This window comes from Cupressus sempervirens, chromosome 10 (assembly GCF_028749045.1).
Source record: "Cupressus sempervirens isolate cs-2001-9-10 chromosome 10, ASM2874904v1, whole genome shotgun sequence".
NCBI lineage: Eukaryota > Viridiplantae > Streptophyta > Pinopsida > Cupressales > Cupressaceae > Cupressus > Cupressus sempervirens.
In genome coordinates, this window is record NC_143127.1 from 629,212,915 (window position 1) to 629,226,916 (window position 14,002).

The 14,002-nt window shown below is 31.2% G+C and overlaps 1 protein-coding gene across 1 annotated transcript; it reads left to right on the forward strand.

Annotated features, from left to right (window-relative positions):
- Positions 1-8,420: 8,420 nt before the first annotated feature.
- On the forward strand, positions 8,421-12,394 carry LOC149535411 (sesquiterpene synthase Cad-like). The gene is made up of 10 exons (XM_089804854.1): positions 8,421-8,573; positions 8,671-8,849; positions 9,001-9,089; positions 9,173-9,399; positions 9,671-9,789; positions 9,945-10,043; positions 10,305-10,520; positions 10,600-10,738; positions 11,526-11,777; positions 11,886-12,394. The coding sequence occupies exons 1-10, from the start codon at positions 8,424-8,426 to the stop codon at positions 12,183-12,185; spliced, it is 1,770 nt and encodes a 589-aa protein (XP_089660980.1). The 5' UTR covers positions 8,421-8,423; the 3' UTR covers positions 12,186-12,394.
- Positions 12,395-14,002: the final 1,608 nt, after the last annotated feature.

The following is a 14,002-nucleotide window of genomic DNA, read 5'->3' on the forward strand; positions in this document are numbered from 1 at the left end:
TGACAACTCATTGTTGAGTGGGCTAAAGTGGAGGGGTCATTAGGGACAAATGGTAGGGTATGAAGAAAGGTGTACGTGCGATAATTACTTCGCATGGTTCGAAAGGGAAAGGATATCAAAGTATGATATGGGGGTATTTTTAATAATTTTATTGTACATGTCCTCATACTTGGTGTTGAGAATTTTTTTAAATTTCAATAGGTTTTGGTTTATTGGGAATGATGGAAAAGATTGGAGTTGGGGCAAAGGTAGTCGACACATGACAACTCAACAAATATGTGATAGAACTATTCATAACAATAAAGGCCTTTATGAATACTTAAAGACAAATTTTTTTTCACCTAAGTGTAACTGCATTGTTCGTAATTGTTTTTTGGTTTTTTTTATAAAGGAGAGTTTCCTAGTGAAAGTTGATGAGATTGGTGGTGATCTTCTACACATTGACCCTTTGATGGTTAAGGATAGTTCTTGCAAACCGCTGGTTTGGTATATGCTTAAAGAGGGAGGTTTATCATGTTCATGGAGGCATTGCATGGATATGAGGAAATTTGTTCTATGCAATTTGTTAACTCTTGGGAGGATAGAAAGGTTACTATTAATGGGATTTCATTCCATATTTTTGATGAAATTATCTCTTTGGCTATGGGGCTTTCTATGAAGGGGAGGAAGTGGTAGAAGGTGATGAAGGTAGCTGATGAGGCAAGCATAAATCATTTTTTCTTGGATGACGAAGAACTCATTCGTCATAGGGGAGGGTTTGTGAGGGAGAAGCTTCCAGAGCCATGCAATGAGGTTTGCTTGGTGTTGATGAAGTATTTAACACTAGAAGGGAGGTATGGTGTTTGCTACTATTATTGTTTCCCTTTTCTAAACCATTTTCAACACTGAGATCACATTTCTATTTCATTTTTTCTATTACATGATTTGGTTGATATGGTTGCCAATGTTAAGGAGAAAATGAGAAAGGGGGTTAATTATACTATTCTCCATCAAGGGTTGATGTTCTACCTATATCAATTTCACCTAGCCCTATTATCCTCAAGATTGTTGAGGTTGACATCCTAGCTAACCCTAACCATCGCCCCCACCAAATCTTTCTTAAAATCATGGACCTAGAGCCCCTACCCCCCAACTTCTCCTAGTGGGTCCTCTGTGGAGAGGAAGAAGAAAGGTAAGGAGAAAGAGCTGGAGGATTTGAAGGATGAGGGGAGGGGTGGTAGGAGGAGGTCTAGGAGAATCGCTAAGTCCAATGCTAAAAGGAAGTTGAGGTTTGGGGCCTCGTAGGAGGAGGATTTTGATTCAAAGGAGATGGCCCACTTTAAATAAAGGTTAAAATAGAAGACTTCAAATTATGGAGGGGGGAATATGGAAGAGGAAGAGGTGGAGGTTTCAAACTCTTCAATGTCTAGCTCGGGAGGTGTGACTAAAGGTGGGAAAGAGAAAACTCATGTTTTGGCTTCCATTACAGTGGGATGTGTGGACCTCATGCAGGACTAGTTCCCTAACATAGTGGAAATAGAACCCTTCCCCATGATAGTGTCCTCACCTGCTAAGGTTTTAACCTTAGACAAAGCTATCTCTAACCCCCTTGTTTTGTAGGAAGTCACTAAGGATCTAGTGGATGGTAATCAACATGGTAAATTGGAGGACCTCGAGGAGGCTCATAAATGGGTTGGCAAAGACTCGAGGGAAAGAGTGTATGCCTTAGAGGAAAGAATGAGACTTCTGGCCAAATTCACAATTAAGTTGACACATGTTGTAGCTACTACCTTGCACCTACTGAAAAATAACTAGGAAGGAGATCTGACCAACCAAGATGCTAAAATGCATTCAACTTCCTGGCTGACGATTGGTCTAATGTCCTCCTCAAAGAGAAGGATGAGAAGAAGCCCAATTAGGGTTGTTTCCTCTTTATTTTCTATGCTTTTAGTTTGCTGGTTCAAGAACTCTGATACTTTTAAGGTGGTGTGTCTTTTTTTAAAGACTTTTATAGTTTATGTTGTTATAGTATAGGCAATAGTAGTTTGATTCCTGCTAAAACTCTTTTCTTGATCTTTTCAGTGATGTTTTTGGGTTATAAGCATTGAGATTTTTTTTTTAACAGTTGGTGCTCTACTAATAGTTTCCTTTTTTGTCTATTGTAAGGGCTAGCTCCCTTGTTTGGTTGCTTTTTAATTCAAAAACAATATCTCTCAATAATAAGGATATTAAGTTTAGGAGTTAACTCAACGAACCAAGCAAATTTGAAGGTGAAGTACATATCACCCAATGTAGAAACTTCACTAGTTATTGCTCATTCATATGTTGGTACTTCTTTCAAATTATTTCAAATTTTATAAATATCTCATAAAGAGATAATTACAGAGGGTTTAATTATGTTAATTAATTAGAAAGAGAGAGAGATTAATCGTCAACAAAAATCAAATTTTCTCTCTCCTCGTACTTTTTTCTCTCCACATACTAAATTTTTAGAGAGAAGTACGAGGTTTGAGTTTTGGGTTTGGGTTTTCACTCTCTCTCTTCCAACCTTTCTCTCTCCACGTACTTTTCTCTCTCCATGTACTCAAACCTTTTAGAGAGAAGTTTGGGGTTTGAGTTTGGGTTTGAACCTTCACACTCAATTTTTCTCTCTCCATGTATTAGCCATACTCTCTCTCCCTGCACTCCAAATTTTTAACCTAATCCTAACCCAAACTTAAATCCCAACTTCCAATTAACTGCCGGTTGGAAGTAAAGTTGAAAGATGCAATCTAAAACTGGTTCTTGACAGAGGTTTTGGAAATCATTACACTAGAAAAATGTGCAGTGAAAATGTATATGGATAGCTACCAAAGAAGAATAGAAACGTAACTTTCAATCTCAGGCATAAATCAAGAGGCACGTTTGGCAAAAGCTTCACAAAAACTCACGAGAGCAATTATATCAACAATACTCTTTGTAGGGGTTCATCAACTGTTGCGGCTACATCAAAAGTCAACTTGCTATCAGAAGATTCAACGCAGCTGGATGAATAAGGATTGCTCATGTTAAAAAGGAATTTGAACGAATGTACGTTGATCACCAATCTAAAAGGTGCCAAACTATTTAACAGAATACCTCATAAATGCATGTTGCTCATCCATCATGAGCCAGACACATGAACTATTTCAGTAAACATCTTCAATCTTGCAGACTGTGGCATCCACAATTGTGAAAGTTATTGGGTAATGTGCGGCTTCATACTCCCAAATTATGCTCCTAGTTACCATTCCTAATTTAAGTGCACATGGAAAATTTGGGAATGTGGAATCATAGGTAGGGTACCCACGATATGTTTGACCAAACTCTCTCATTTTGAGAACTACTATAGATAGGCTTTATTCAATATCCTTGGAGGTGTTGCCCCGATGCTAGTCAGTGCCATTGTCTTTCCTAGCTTGGCAAGCAAACAACTCCATCAACAGATTGTGAAGAATTTTGAGTATGTTGCTAATTCACTAGAAGAATGTGTGAAGCTATACTTGGAGGAATTTTCTTTGGCTCACGCAAGATCTAAAAATATCGTAGATGACATGGAGTACTGTGAGCCATCTTTTCAAAGATACACAACAACATCGAATTCTTCTGCAAAAGAATAAACTCTGGCCAAATCTGCAAAATGGGAACCTCCACATGGACATTCAAGCTTTTCTTCTATCTGTGGGCTCAGGATGTAAAATTTGGGGGGGGGGGTGCAGTACTCCATCACTGTGCATATGAAGTTAGAACCCTGCACCGGTGCTTGCACTCTGAACTATAGGCTTCTCAAAAGTTGAGGAACGAGTTTGCAAAAGAGTTAAGAGATGCAAACACACAAGCTACAAAACTGATCAAAGAGCTGGGAAGAAATATTGACAAAATGCAGAGCTCCTCGTTTGTAATGATGTTGAAGAAAGTGCACACTATTGCAAAGCACCTTCAGCATAAAATTGACACCCATTTTCATCTCTTTCTCCCCAACAACTCTAAAGAATTGGAGACAAAGCCCACATTAAAGCACTATGGCTGCATGGTTGATTTCCTTCAACGTGTTGGGCAATTGAATGAGGCTTGAGATTTGATCAGTAAAATAACAATGAAACCTGACGTTGCTGTTTGAGGATCTCTGCTTGGTGACAATGCAGAATTATATTAGAAATTGTAAAAGGTTACCCAAGTTGACCAAAGGATCCTCATGAAAGGGTTATGCAATCTACTATTAAAATGGATAATGGTAATGATACCATTAAAGAGTACATTTCTAAAGGGGTTGAGTATTGGAGAATCTACAATCTTTGTATTGAGAAATGCAGCCATTGACAAAGCACAAAGACCATTCAATGGAGTTCTCCTCATTCTAACTCGCAACTATGAAAATTGATTCAATATTCAAAAAGATTTCAAGAGAAAGTGCATGAACTATTTGATAGAATTTCTTCAAAACACACGAGAATTGTATGAAGAAATGAGCCACCTCAAGCATTAGGTAGTCAATACATATAACCCAAGTGTGGATTACACACAAACTCCATTTGCTTGAGAAAATGAGAGATATCTCACACTCTTAGCCGCGACACCATGAGAAAGGAGGATGAGCCTTTGTTTGTTGTCGGTTATCTGACGTCTCTTTGTATACACGACACATAAACTATTTGTCAAACATCTCAATGAGAAGTGACTCTAAGATTGATACAGTGATATGACATGAAAGATGACGGAATAAACCTGGTCAACATGTGCCTTTCAAAGGCCACACCATTTTGCACCAGTATGCTAGAAAAGGAAACTCATGACACAACTCTAATGGAGCTTTCAAATCCTCAAGTAGTGAAATGATAAGTAGATGAATATAGATGAAGCTGAATAGTATTGATAAAGTTTTAAGAACCTTTTCTGGATGTAATAGGTATTTAACTATTCAGGTAGTGAAGTGATGACAAATGAAGAAGAGGCGAATGAAGATAGAAGGCTAAGTTAGCAAGACCGATCACATGCTTATCAATAAATTGCATTTTTGGTTTTTGGTTTTGTGAAAGTAACATTGTCACTCATAGGTTAAAATTTAACTTTCACTTTGCAAATGTTAGAGTTAGTTATGAACCATCTTCGTGGTAGTCCAAACTCTAACTTTTTGAGTGGTTACGAACCCGAAAAGTTAGTTAAGCTAGAAGGACTATAAATTTTTGAATCTCAATGTAATGGGGGACTTTTTGGACTTGGATACAGGGGAACACTTATGCTCTGATCATAAAACAATTTTTGGAAAGTGTGTACAATGGTTGTTTTTGTGTAATCAGTTATTTCTTTCTTTCTTGGTGAAAGAAATAAAAGGAAGTACATTTAGCATTCTCTCTCCAAGGAATCTGGATTGTTAAAGTGTTGATTCATCTATGATTACTTTCATGGTATGATGTGAGTATTTGTGGATGGTTGAATTAGCATTGTATTGGTGAAAGTTCTCAAGCGTAGTCCTTGATAGCTCTCATTAATAGTTTACATCATTTTTATGAAAACGTTGAAGGCGTGTGGTGCATTCTCTATCAATGATTTTCTTTTTTATTTCCTAAGTTCTTCTCATCTGTATTGAAAAATCCAAAATTTTATCTTATGAGGGAGCTGCCCCTCTAAATGCAGAGGAAGGCCAGATATCAAGGGCCTATCCAATTGTTGTGAACGGTTTGCCACACATTCCATTGGGCAAATTCTATTGTGACAAATCTGTTTACCAACAAAAATAACAATCAATATTTATTTAAAAAGAAAATAAAAGACATGACAGACCAATAACCAAGGGTGACCATCAAATTCCAACCCTATAATTGTTATCTACTTTCTTAGAGTGTTGAGTCAAGTCACTCATCAACCAGCAAAAGAATGTTCTATTGTCATTTTAGTCACATTAGTAGTATAATGACAATAAGTGGCATTCCTTCAATGTCACTTATCATTTAAAACAAAAAATTATTTCTTTAAAACTTAGCATTTAGACTAGAGATTTGATAAATGTCATTTTCTGTCACATGTGTCATTTGTACTCCATTTTCAAAGGTTGGGGAATAAATCTTGGGTGCATTTGAGAGATAATAGTTTGTATTAGAAGAGGTTAGTTCATTTTCACAAGGATTTGTACTCTTCATCTAATTTATCATGTACTTAATCTTGCCGTTAGGTTAAAAATTTATATTTTTCACCAAATTGAAAAGCATCTCTCATCAAGCATAGTTTTTGTTTCCTTATGAATGTGGAATAAATCTTGGGAAAGAGATTTGGTGGGTATTAGAAGAGATTAGTTCATTTTCATAAGGAGTTTACTATTCATCTAATTTATTATGTACTTAATCTGGCTGTTTGATATTATATTTTTCACCAAACAAAAAAGCATCTCTCTTCAAGCATAGTTTTTGTTTCCTTATGTGGAAAGAAAAATAACCTTTAACCAGCTGTTCTTATAAATAGAAAGCTTGATTGAGCCTCAACTACAGTGTCTTGCTCTCTCTTAACTACACTCTTTGGCTTTCCCTCAGGTATTCATATTCTCATAAATTCTTATTATTGTTAGTCTATACTATTGATTAGATTACATAGTATTCTTTTTTATAGCAAAATAATGATTATCTTGGCTGAAACATTTGGATCATTATAAGATTGATAATGATATATTTTTAATAAATCCTTTGCCAAGATTTATTTTTCTTTGTTTTGACTCTGTGAATTTTTTATTTTATGATTTATAATTCTAAATCTATGCATATTCATCATAGTATAATCTATTTGATAGTAATACTAATTTAAATCTATTTCTACACAACATGTCATTAAAACAACTATTGCGCATGTATATTTTTAAACCAATCTTTTATTGAAGTAAATAAAAACTTCAAATATTATCTTTTAAAATAAAAATAATTAAATTTAATAAATAATAAATAATGTTTTTTGCTTTATATTAGCAAAATTTCTGCTTAAGCGTCACGTCCTCTCCATAAAATAGATAAGGTAAATTTTAATTTCATTGAGATTTCTTGTTGTTTATTTAAAATGTGTCACCGTAATATAATGAAAATGAAAAAGCAATCTTTATATCTTTACATCAATGTGAATCTTGCTATGCTAGGCATTTTACATTTGTCATTTTTTTAGTTAGTCTTTAATCATTTGTTGTTTTTGGTTTTTATTATGTGAGAGTTTTTTCCTCTTTTAATAATTTGTCTAGTATTCTAGTATTATGTTTTAAGGTTAGATTATATTTTATTTTTATACATTTAAGTTGGTAAGAAATAAGTAATTTAAATTATAATTATTATCTAAATTTAATTTGAATTAAGTTACAATGTAAAAGAAAAAATAATAATATTAAAAGTTATTATAGTTGTAGGATAGAATCTATTATTAGTCTTATTTTTATCATATAATGTTAGGAATCAAGTTATGATTATTTTAATCAACACTAATATTATTTCATGTTTAGTTGTTTCAAACACTTCTCAATGTCATAAAGGAATTTTTGGAGTAGATAATGTATAATGTTACAAAAATAATTGAAAATTAAACTAAAATGTGATTGATTTTATTTCTAGAGTTAAGGTTTTATAGAGTATATTATGTAATATAAGAAAATGAATTTGTCTCCATGCTTGACACCTCACATGAATTATAATATATTATTGTGTCGCTTAGATAAAATGATCATAACCTTGTAGATCATATCTAAGATATAAGTTTTTTTTTATTGACTAGCACACTCTTATATGGAGATAAGGTTTGTATAATCTAATTTCATGTTAGATTTACTAATTTTTTTATTTCATGCTCGCTTGAAGTTATCTTTTTAGATTTTCTATGTTTGTTATGTTGGGGACACACACACTTAAAATTTAGACTAAAATTTTTAAAACTAGATTTAAGGTTTTATAGAGTGCATTACGTAATCTAAACAAGAGAAGTTCTTCTCCAAAAGTGAGACCACACATTAACAATGATGTATTATTTTTCTTTCAAATAATGTTTTCTTTATCACAATTCTAACCCACAACAAATATCTTACTAAAATAAATAGTTTAATCTTCTTTCCTATAAACATGCATGTGAACTATTTCAACTTGGAAGTATAAGTTTATTTTGATTCAAATCAAATTATAATTTATTGATTATTTAAAACCCACCCTTAAATAGAGAACTGATTACAAATCTTGATTATTTTCAAGAAAAAGTTCCAAAATTGAGAAATAATACCTTTCAACACAATACATACAATACAAAATAGTGAATTTTCTTGAGTATTTCTGCAATTAGTAATATAAATTTATAATGAATTATAGAGTTAGTTTCTTAAGTGTCCTAGTTGAATTGGTTATTGAATATTGTAATCGAAGGTTGACCATACTATGTGTGCCTTTTTTTGTGTTGACTTGCGATAGGTATATATCATGGCTGAAGTACAAAATAAGTTTATAACATCATCCAACTTAGGAGTGGAAGATAGTTCTATGCCTAATGCCAACACTCGTCGAGATGGAAATCATCATTCTAACTTGTGGAGTGATGACTTCATACAGTCTCTTAGTTCTCAATATGGGGTATGAAATACTACCACATTCAAGTTTACATGAATATATTTTTTTTATATTTCATGTTATGAAAGCTAATACAAAAGAATAAAAACTTTAAAACCAGGATTCACTATACCACAAACGCAAGGATATGCTAATTGATGAGGTTCACAAAATATCTTTTGACAAAGGAGAAGAATTTGGTCTACTTCAAAGGCTTTGGTTTGTTGATGTTGTACAATGTTTGGGAATAGATCGATATTTCCAAAATCAAATTAGATCAATACTTGAGTATACTTTCAAGTACGTATATATTTTCTCAAAACATGTTAGCTATAAATATTTGAGCATTTTCCTTAGATATTCTATCTATAGAGGTGTATGTAATACTATGTAAAATTATGTAAAATTAAATTTTAGAATGCCTTTGATCAAATAATGGAACCATTAATAGGTGTTGGAATCAAAGTGTATTTGGAGATCTCAACATGATAGCTTTAGGTTTTCGGTTGCTACGATTGAATCGATATGATATTTCTTCAGGTGATAAAATTTGAACAATTTTTGGATTACCTTTCTAGATCTAAGTCTTTCAAATTTCTAAAATATATTTCATTTGTGAGCAGATGTATTTGAAAAATTCAAAGGCGAGAATGGACAATTCTTTGGGTTTGGATGTAGTCAAGAATATACCAAATTAACAAGTATGTTGAATTTATATAAAGCTTCAGAGCTAGATTTTCCTGGAGAAATAATCTTAAAAGAAGCCAGGGTTTTCACGTCAACATATTTGGAAGAGGCTATCAAGGAACATGGGGTGATACAAGAAAATAAAAACTCACTTCTAATGGAGGCAAGTAATCATCTATGGAAGGGCTTAATATTCAAGGAAAAAATGTTGTTTTTTAAAATTTAGACAAGAGTTCATCGTATAAAATGTTCATTATTATTTTCTATGTAAAAATTATTACTATTTGTACAACAATCCACCTATCACCCTCTTTTCTTAATAAAATAAAATTTAATCATAAGAAGTAGTTGTAATGGTTGAGTTATATTATAAGTACTACGTTTTTTAGTTGTACATGCAATATTTCTAACAATAAGATGTTTTTTTTTTTCAGATTGAGTACAATTTGGTATATCCATGGAGATGTAGGATTCCAAGATGGGAAACATGGAACTTTATTCAAATATTCAAAGAACAATGTCAAAATGAATGGCTTGCCAATGACATTTATAAGTAAGATTTAAATTTTATTTATGATATTTCATATTTCAATTTACCCCTTCCAAAAGAAGCTTAAAACAAATTTAATATTTTAATGCATTATATTTTTTTGAACCAACAACTAAAAATGACATAGTTTGATAATCCATGTCCATGATGTCTTTCAGGATGCCAAATACACACAGGCAAAAGTTACTGGAAGTAGCAATATTGGACTTCAATATTTTACAGGCTCAACATCAATGTGAATTGAAATTAGTCTCCACGTAAGTATAAGTTGAAGAGCATATAGAAATTAGTGTCCTCTTAGACATTAGGTATTATTAGCATGCGATTATGCTTGAAAGGGTAATTTTAATGATTATGTATTTAATGCAACACATTTTTAGCAAGAAAATGTTAATAATAAATTAGTTTAAGGGCAAAAAATAGTAATAAATCATAAAATTGATTAATTCTTATGAGAATAAAATATTCTAAACTAAAGATGATTTTTTCAATCATAACACAATGTTTTTTCATGGTAGGTGGTGGAAGCATTCAAGTGCAATCAGTCTTGAATTTTTTAGGCATCGACATGTGGAGTTTTATTTCTGGTGGGCTTGCTCATTATTTGAGCCCGAGTTCAGTGCTAGTAGAGTTGGTTTCACAAAATTGGCTACTAGTCTGTCACTTCTAGATGATATTTATGATACCTATGGAACCATTGATGAACTGAAACCCTTCACCACATCATTGATAAGGTAATGCATTATTTGGTAATACTATATAATATTTCTTTATTATTATTCTTCTAACTTTGTGCATTCATTACAATCGTAGATGGGATATTTCGATCATTGAGAATCTGCCAGACTACATGAAAATTGCTTTTAAATTTGCCTACGAAATACATAAGGAAATTGCAAGTGAAGCAAAAACAAAACATGGCCCCTTCATTGAGAAATACATTCAAAATTGCGTAAGTCCAATTTTATTGATGATTTGACTAAAATATGGTTAAACCACATTATATATACTTGAATATTAATTCTTAAAATATTTATATCACATGCATCTAGTTTATTTAATTTTATTTTGTACCGAGTATAATTGACTAATTTTCTCTATACAGTATATTAAAATATATAATTAATGATAATCATTTTTAATCTATTATTAAAAATGTATTTGAAAGTTTTTTAAATTTCTTTTATAATTTTCTATACAATTTAAATTTTAAATACTAATAACTTTCATCATTCTTTGGTTTAAAAATTAATTATTTACAAAAGTTAATATTTTTTTCAATAAATTTTAAGCTTTTTGTAATAATGTTTTACCATCAAAATGTATTATTATATTATAGAAGGATTCATAGATATGAATAACACCAAACAAATTACTTAAAAAATGGTATAGACATTCATTATTAATTTATTATTATTATTATAGTCTAACAATATTGATGATATGAATATGTTATAATTTTAAATAACTGTTTACTTGGAAATAATATATATGTAATTTTATTAATATTATTTGAAGGAAAATAATTAGTATTGAATCATTTTATTACATAATATATTTGAAAATCTCTATAAATTTAATTCTAAGAAACACTTATTTTCATTAAATTAATAATTGTTTTATATTCATTTAATAATCACATTGAAATTAAAGTGAATTTATTGTGTAAAATCCATACATATGTTGTGACCCTTACACCTTTTTATATTGTAAACTAATATTGATTTGTTATTTTTCAATGGGAGAGTTTCATATTATCTTATTATCAAGAAGCAGAATGGATAGCTTCCAATTGTACGCCAAATTTTGATGAATACATATTGAATGGAACAACAAGTAGTGGAATGCGAGTTTTAATGATGCATTCATTAATATTGATGAACACCCCTTTATCAGATAAGATTTTGGAGCAACTTGATATTCCATCATCAAAGTTCCAAGGTCTTGTGTCTTTGACTACTCGACTTGTTGATGATATTAAAGATTATGAGGTAAATGATAATAAAGTTAGATATAAGGGTAGAAATGAAATTTGACAATTTGAATTTTTTAGAAATTATGAAAAATGAAGTAATTACATCTATTTGATCATTTTGAAGGATGAGAAAGCTCGTGGAGAAATGGCTTCAAGCATAGAGTGTTACATGAAAGATAAAAAAGGATCTACAAAGGAGGATGCTTTAAATTATATCACAAGCCGTATTGAGAGTTGTGTTCAAGAGTTGAATCATGAGTTCATTAAGCCTTCAAACATGCCAGATTGTTGTAGGAGGTTATATTTTGATGCTGGCATGAGAGGCATATTTTTCTTCTTCAAGGATTCTGATGGCATAACACATTCTAATCAAAAGGCGATACGTGATGCAGTAATGAAAGTTCTAATGGAGCCAATACTATAACATAATTTAAAATTTAGGTAGTGAAGTAACAATAGTTTCATATCCAATAAATTTCTACATAAAATAATTAAAACAAATTGGATCACATCTCAATGTACTTCAGATGTGGGCATTGACATTTTTCTTATTACATTATTAAATGTGCTACTTTTAATATTATTTAGCACATCTTAACTAATATTAAATATGAAAAATTATTATTAGAATTTTTTTAATGATGTCTTGTTTTGGTGTCAAGAGATTCCTAGTTAATGTTGATTTTGATGTTGTTTCACATAATAGTAATAATAGTGTGATATGGTTTTGTCTATATGTCTTGTTTGGTGATGGTGCTAGGTAGGATATAAATAAAGTTTATGCACAATTTATTATTATTTTATTTTGTGATGGTTTTTGTCTTTCTTGCAAGTATTAATTTATTTCTATGTACATAAGAGGAAAGGAAACAAAGTAGAAAAATGGTATTTACTTGAATAAGAAGAGTTTTGGTTGACATACTTAAAATGTCCTATATGATTGTGGAATATGGAAATCAAGAACTAACTTGATTGCGGTAATGTGTTTTATGATTGCATTATACCATGTATGATTATGTGTTTGAACTGATTAGTGCTTAAAATAATTATTTAATTGAAGACCTAAGATCATTTGTAATTATACTTAATTATTTATTTTAACTAAATAGGTGCTTGTGAAGTGTGCATACTTTTTTCTTAAAATAAGATAAACCTTGACTTCAGTGAGTAATTTTTGAAATTTGTACACTCAAAATTTAAATAATTAATAAGATCAACAATTTGTACTCTAAATCTAGATCTTATGTGGTTAGGGTTATAGTGGCAACATTTTGAACACACACATGTATCCATATTTTTATAAATAAAATATTAGTGTTAGTGTTAGTGTTGAGTGTACCTCCCTATTTCTTGTTGTTTTGGCTACTTTAGAAAATAAAGTATTTTGTAGAAATATAGGGAAGAATGAGTACTTCAAGGGATTTCTTTTTCAACTAAATGCATTTTAAAGATTATATTGAGTGTGTGTGTGCATGCCACATAATCTACACACAACTAATCCAAAATGTATTCCATTTGAACGTGTATAGAATGAAGCATAGAGAACCATAAATGAGTATGTTAAATTTAAATAAGGGAGTCAGTGCTTATAAATAAAATTTGATACATGTGCACTAGGGGAATATGAAGACAACAATCAAAGAAAATAATAAAAATTTTAATCTATTAAAAATTTTAAAAAATAATTTTATAACTAGGAAAGTAAGAAGTGTCTCATTATTTTGGTGATGTTTTCATGAAATTTTATTATAAAATAGATATAAAGCTAACAAGGTAGAATACCAAATTCAAATCATATTGAAACCCAAAAAGATGTTGAACCCTTAGACTTAAAAATTAAAGCCTAGATGAGGACTATCATAAATTATTAAATTCAACCAATAAAAAAATTGGGCATATTATGATATAGCATGCATGTGTCATATTTTTATTGATTTTTGTACAACATCATGCTCACAATCTCTATAATCACAATTTGGCGAACCAGATGATCTCCATCCTCAACTCTATGATGATAACATTTTGTCCCTTACTAGAATGTTAAAAGCTAGAGGCCTGCTATATGAGAGTGAGGACAAGGACATGGAAGAGTTAGAGGGAAGAGGATGTGGCAATCAAAATTACTTTTAGCAGCCTGGAACGAGAAGCTTAGAAGAGTCAAGAGCAAATTGATGAGGAGACTCGCAAAGTCTATGACACAGCTTAGATGATGTAGGAGCTTAAGCAAAAGATAGAAGAGTA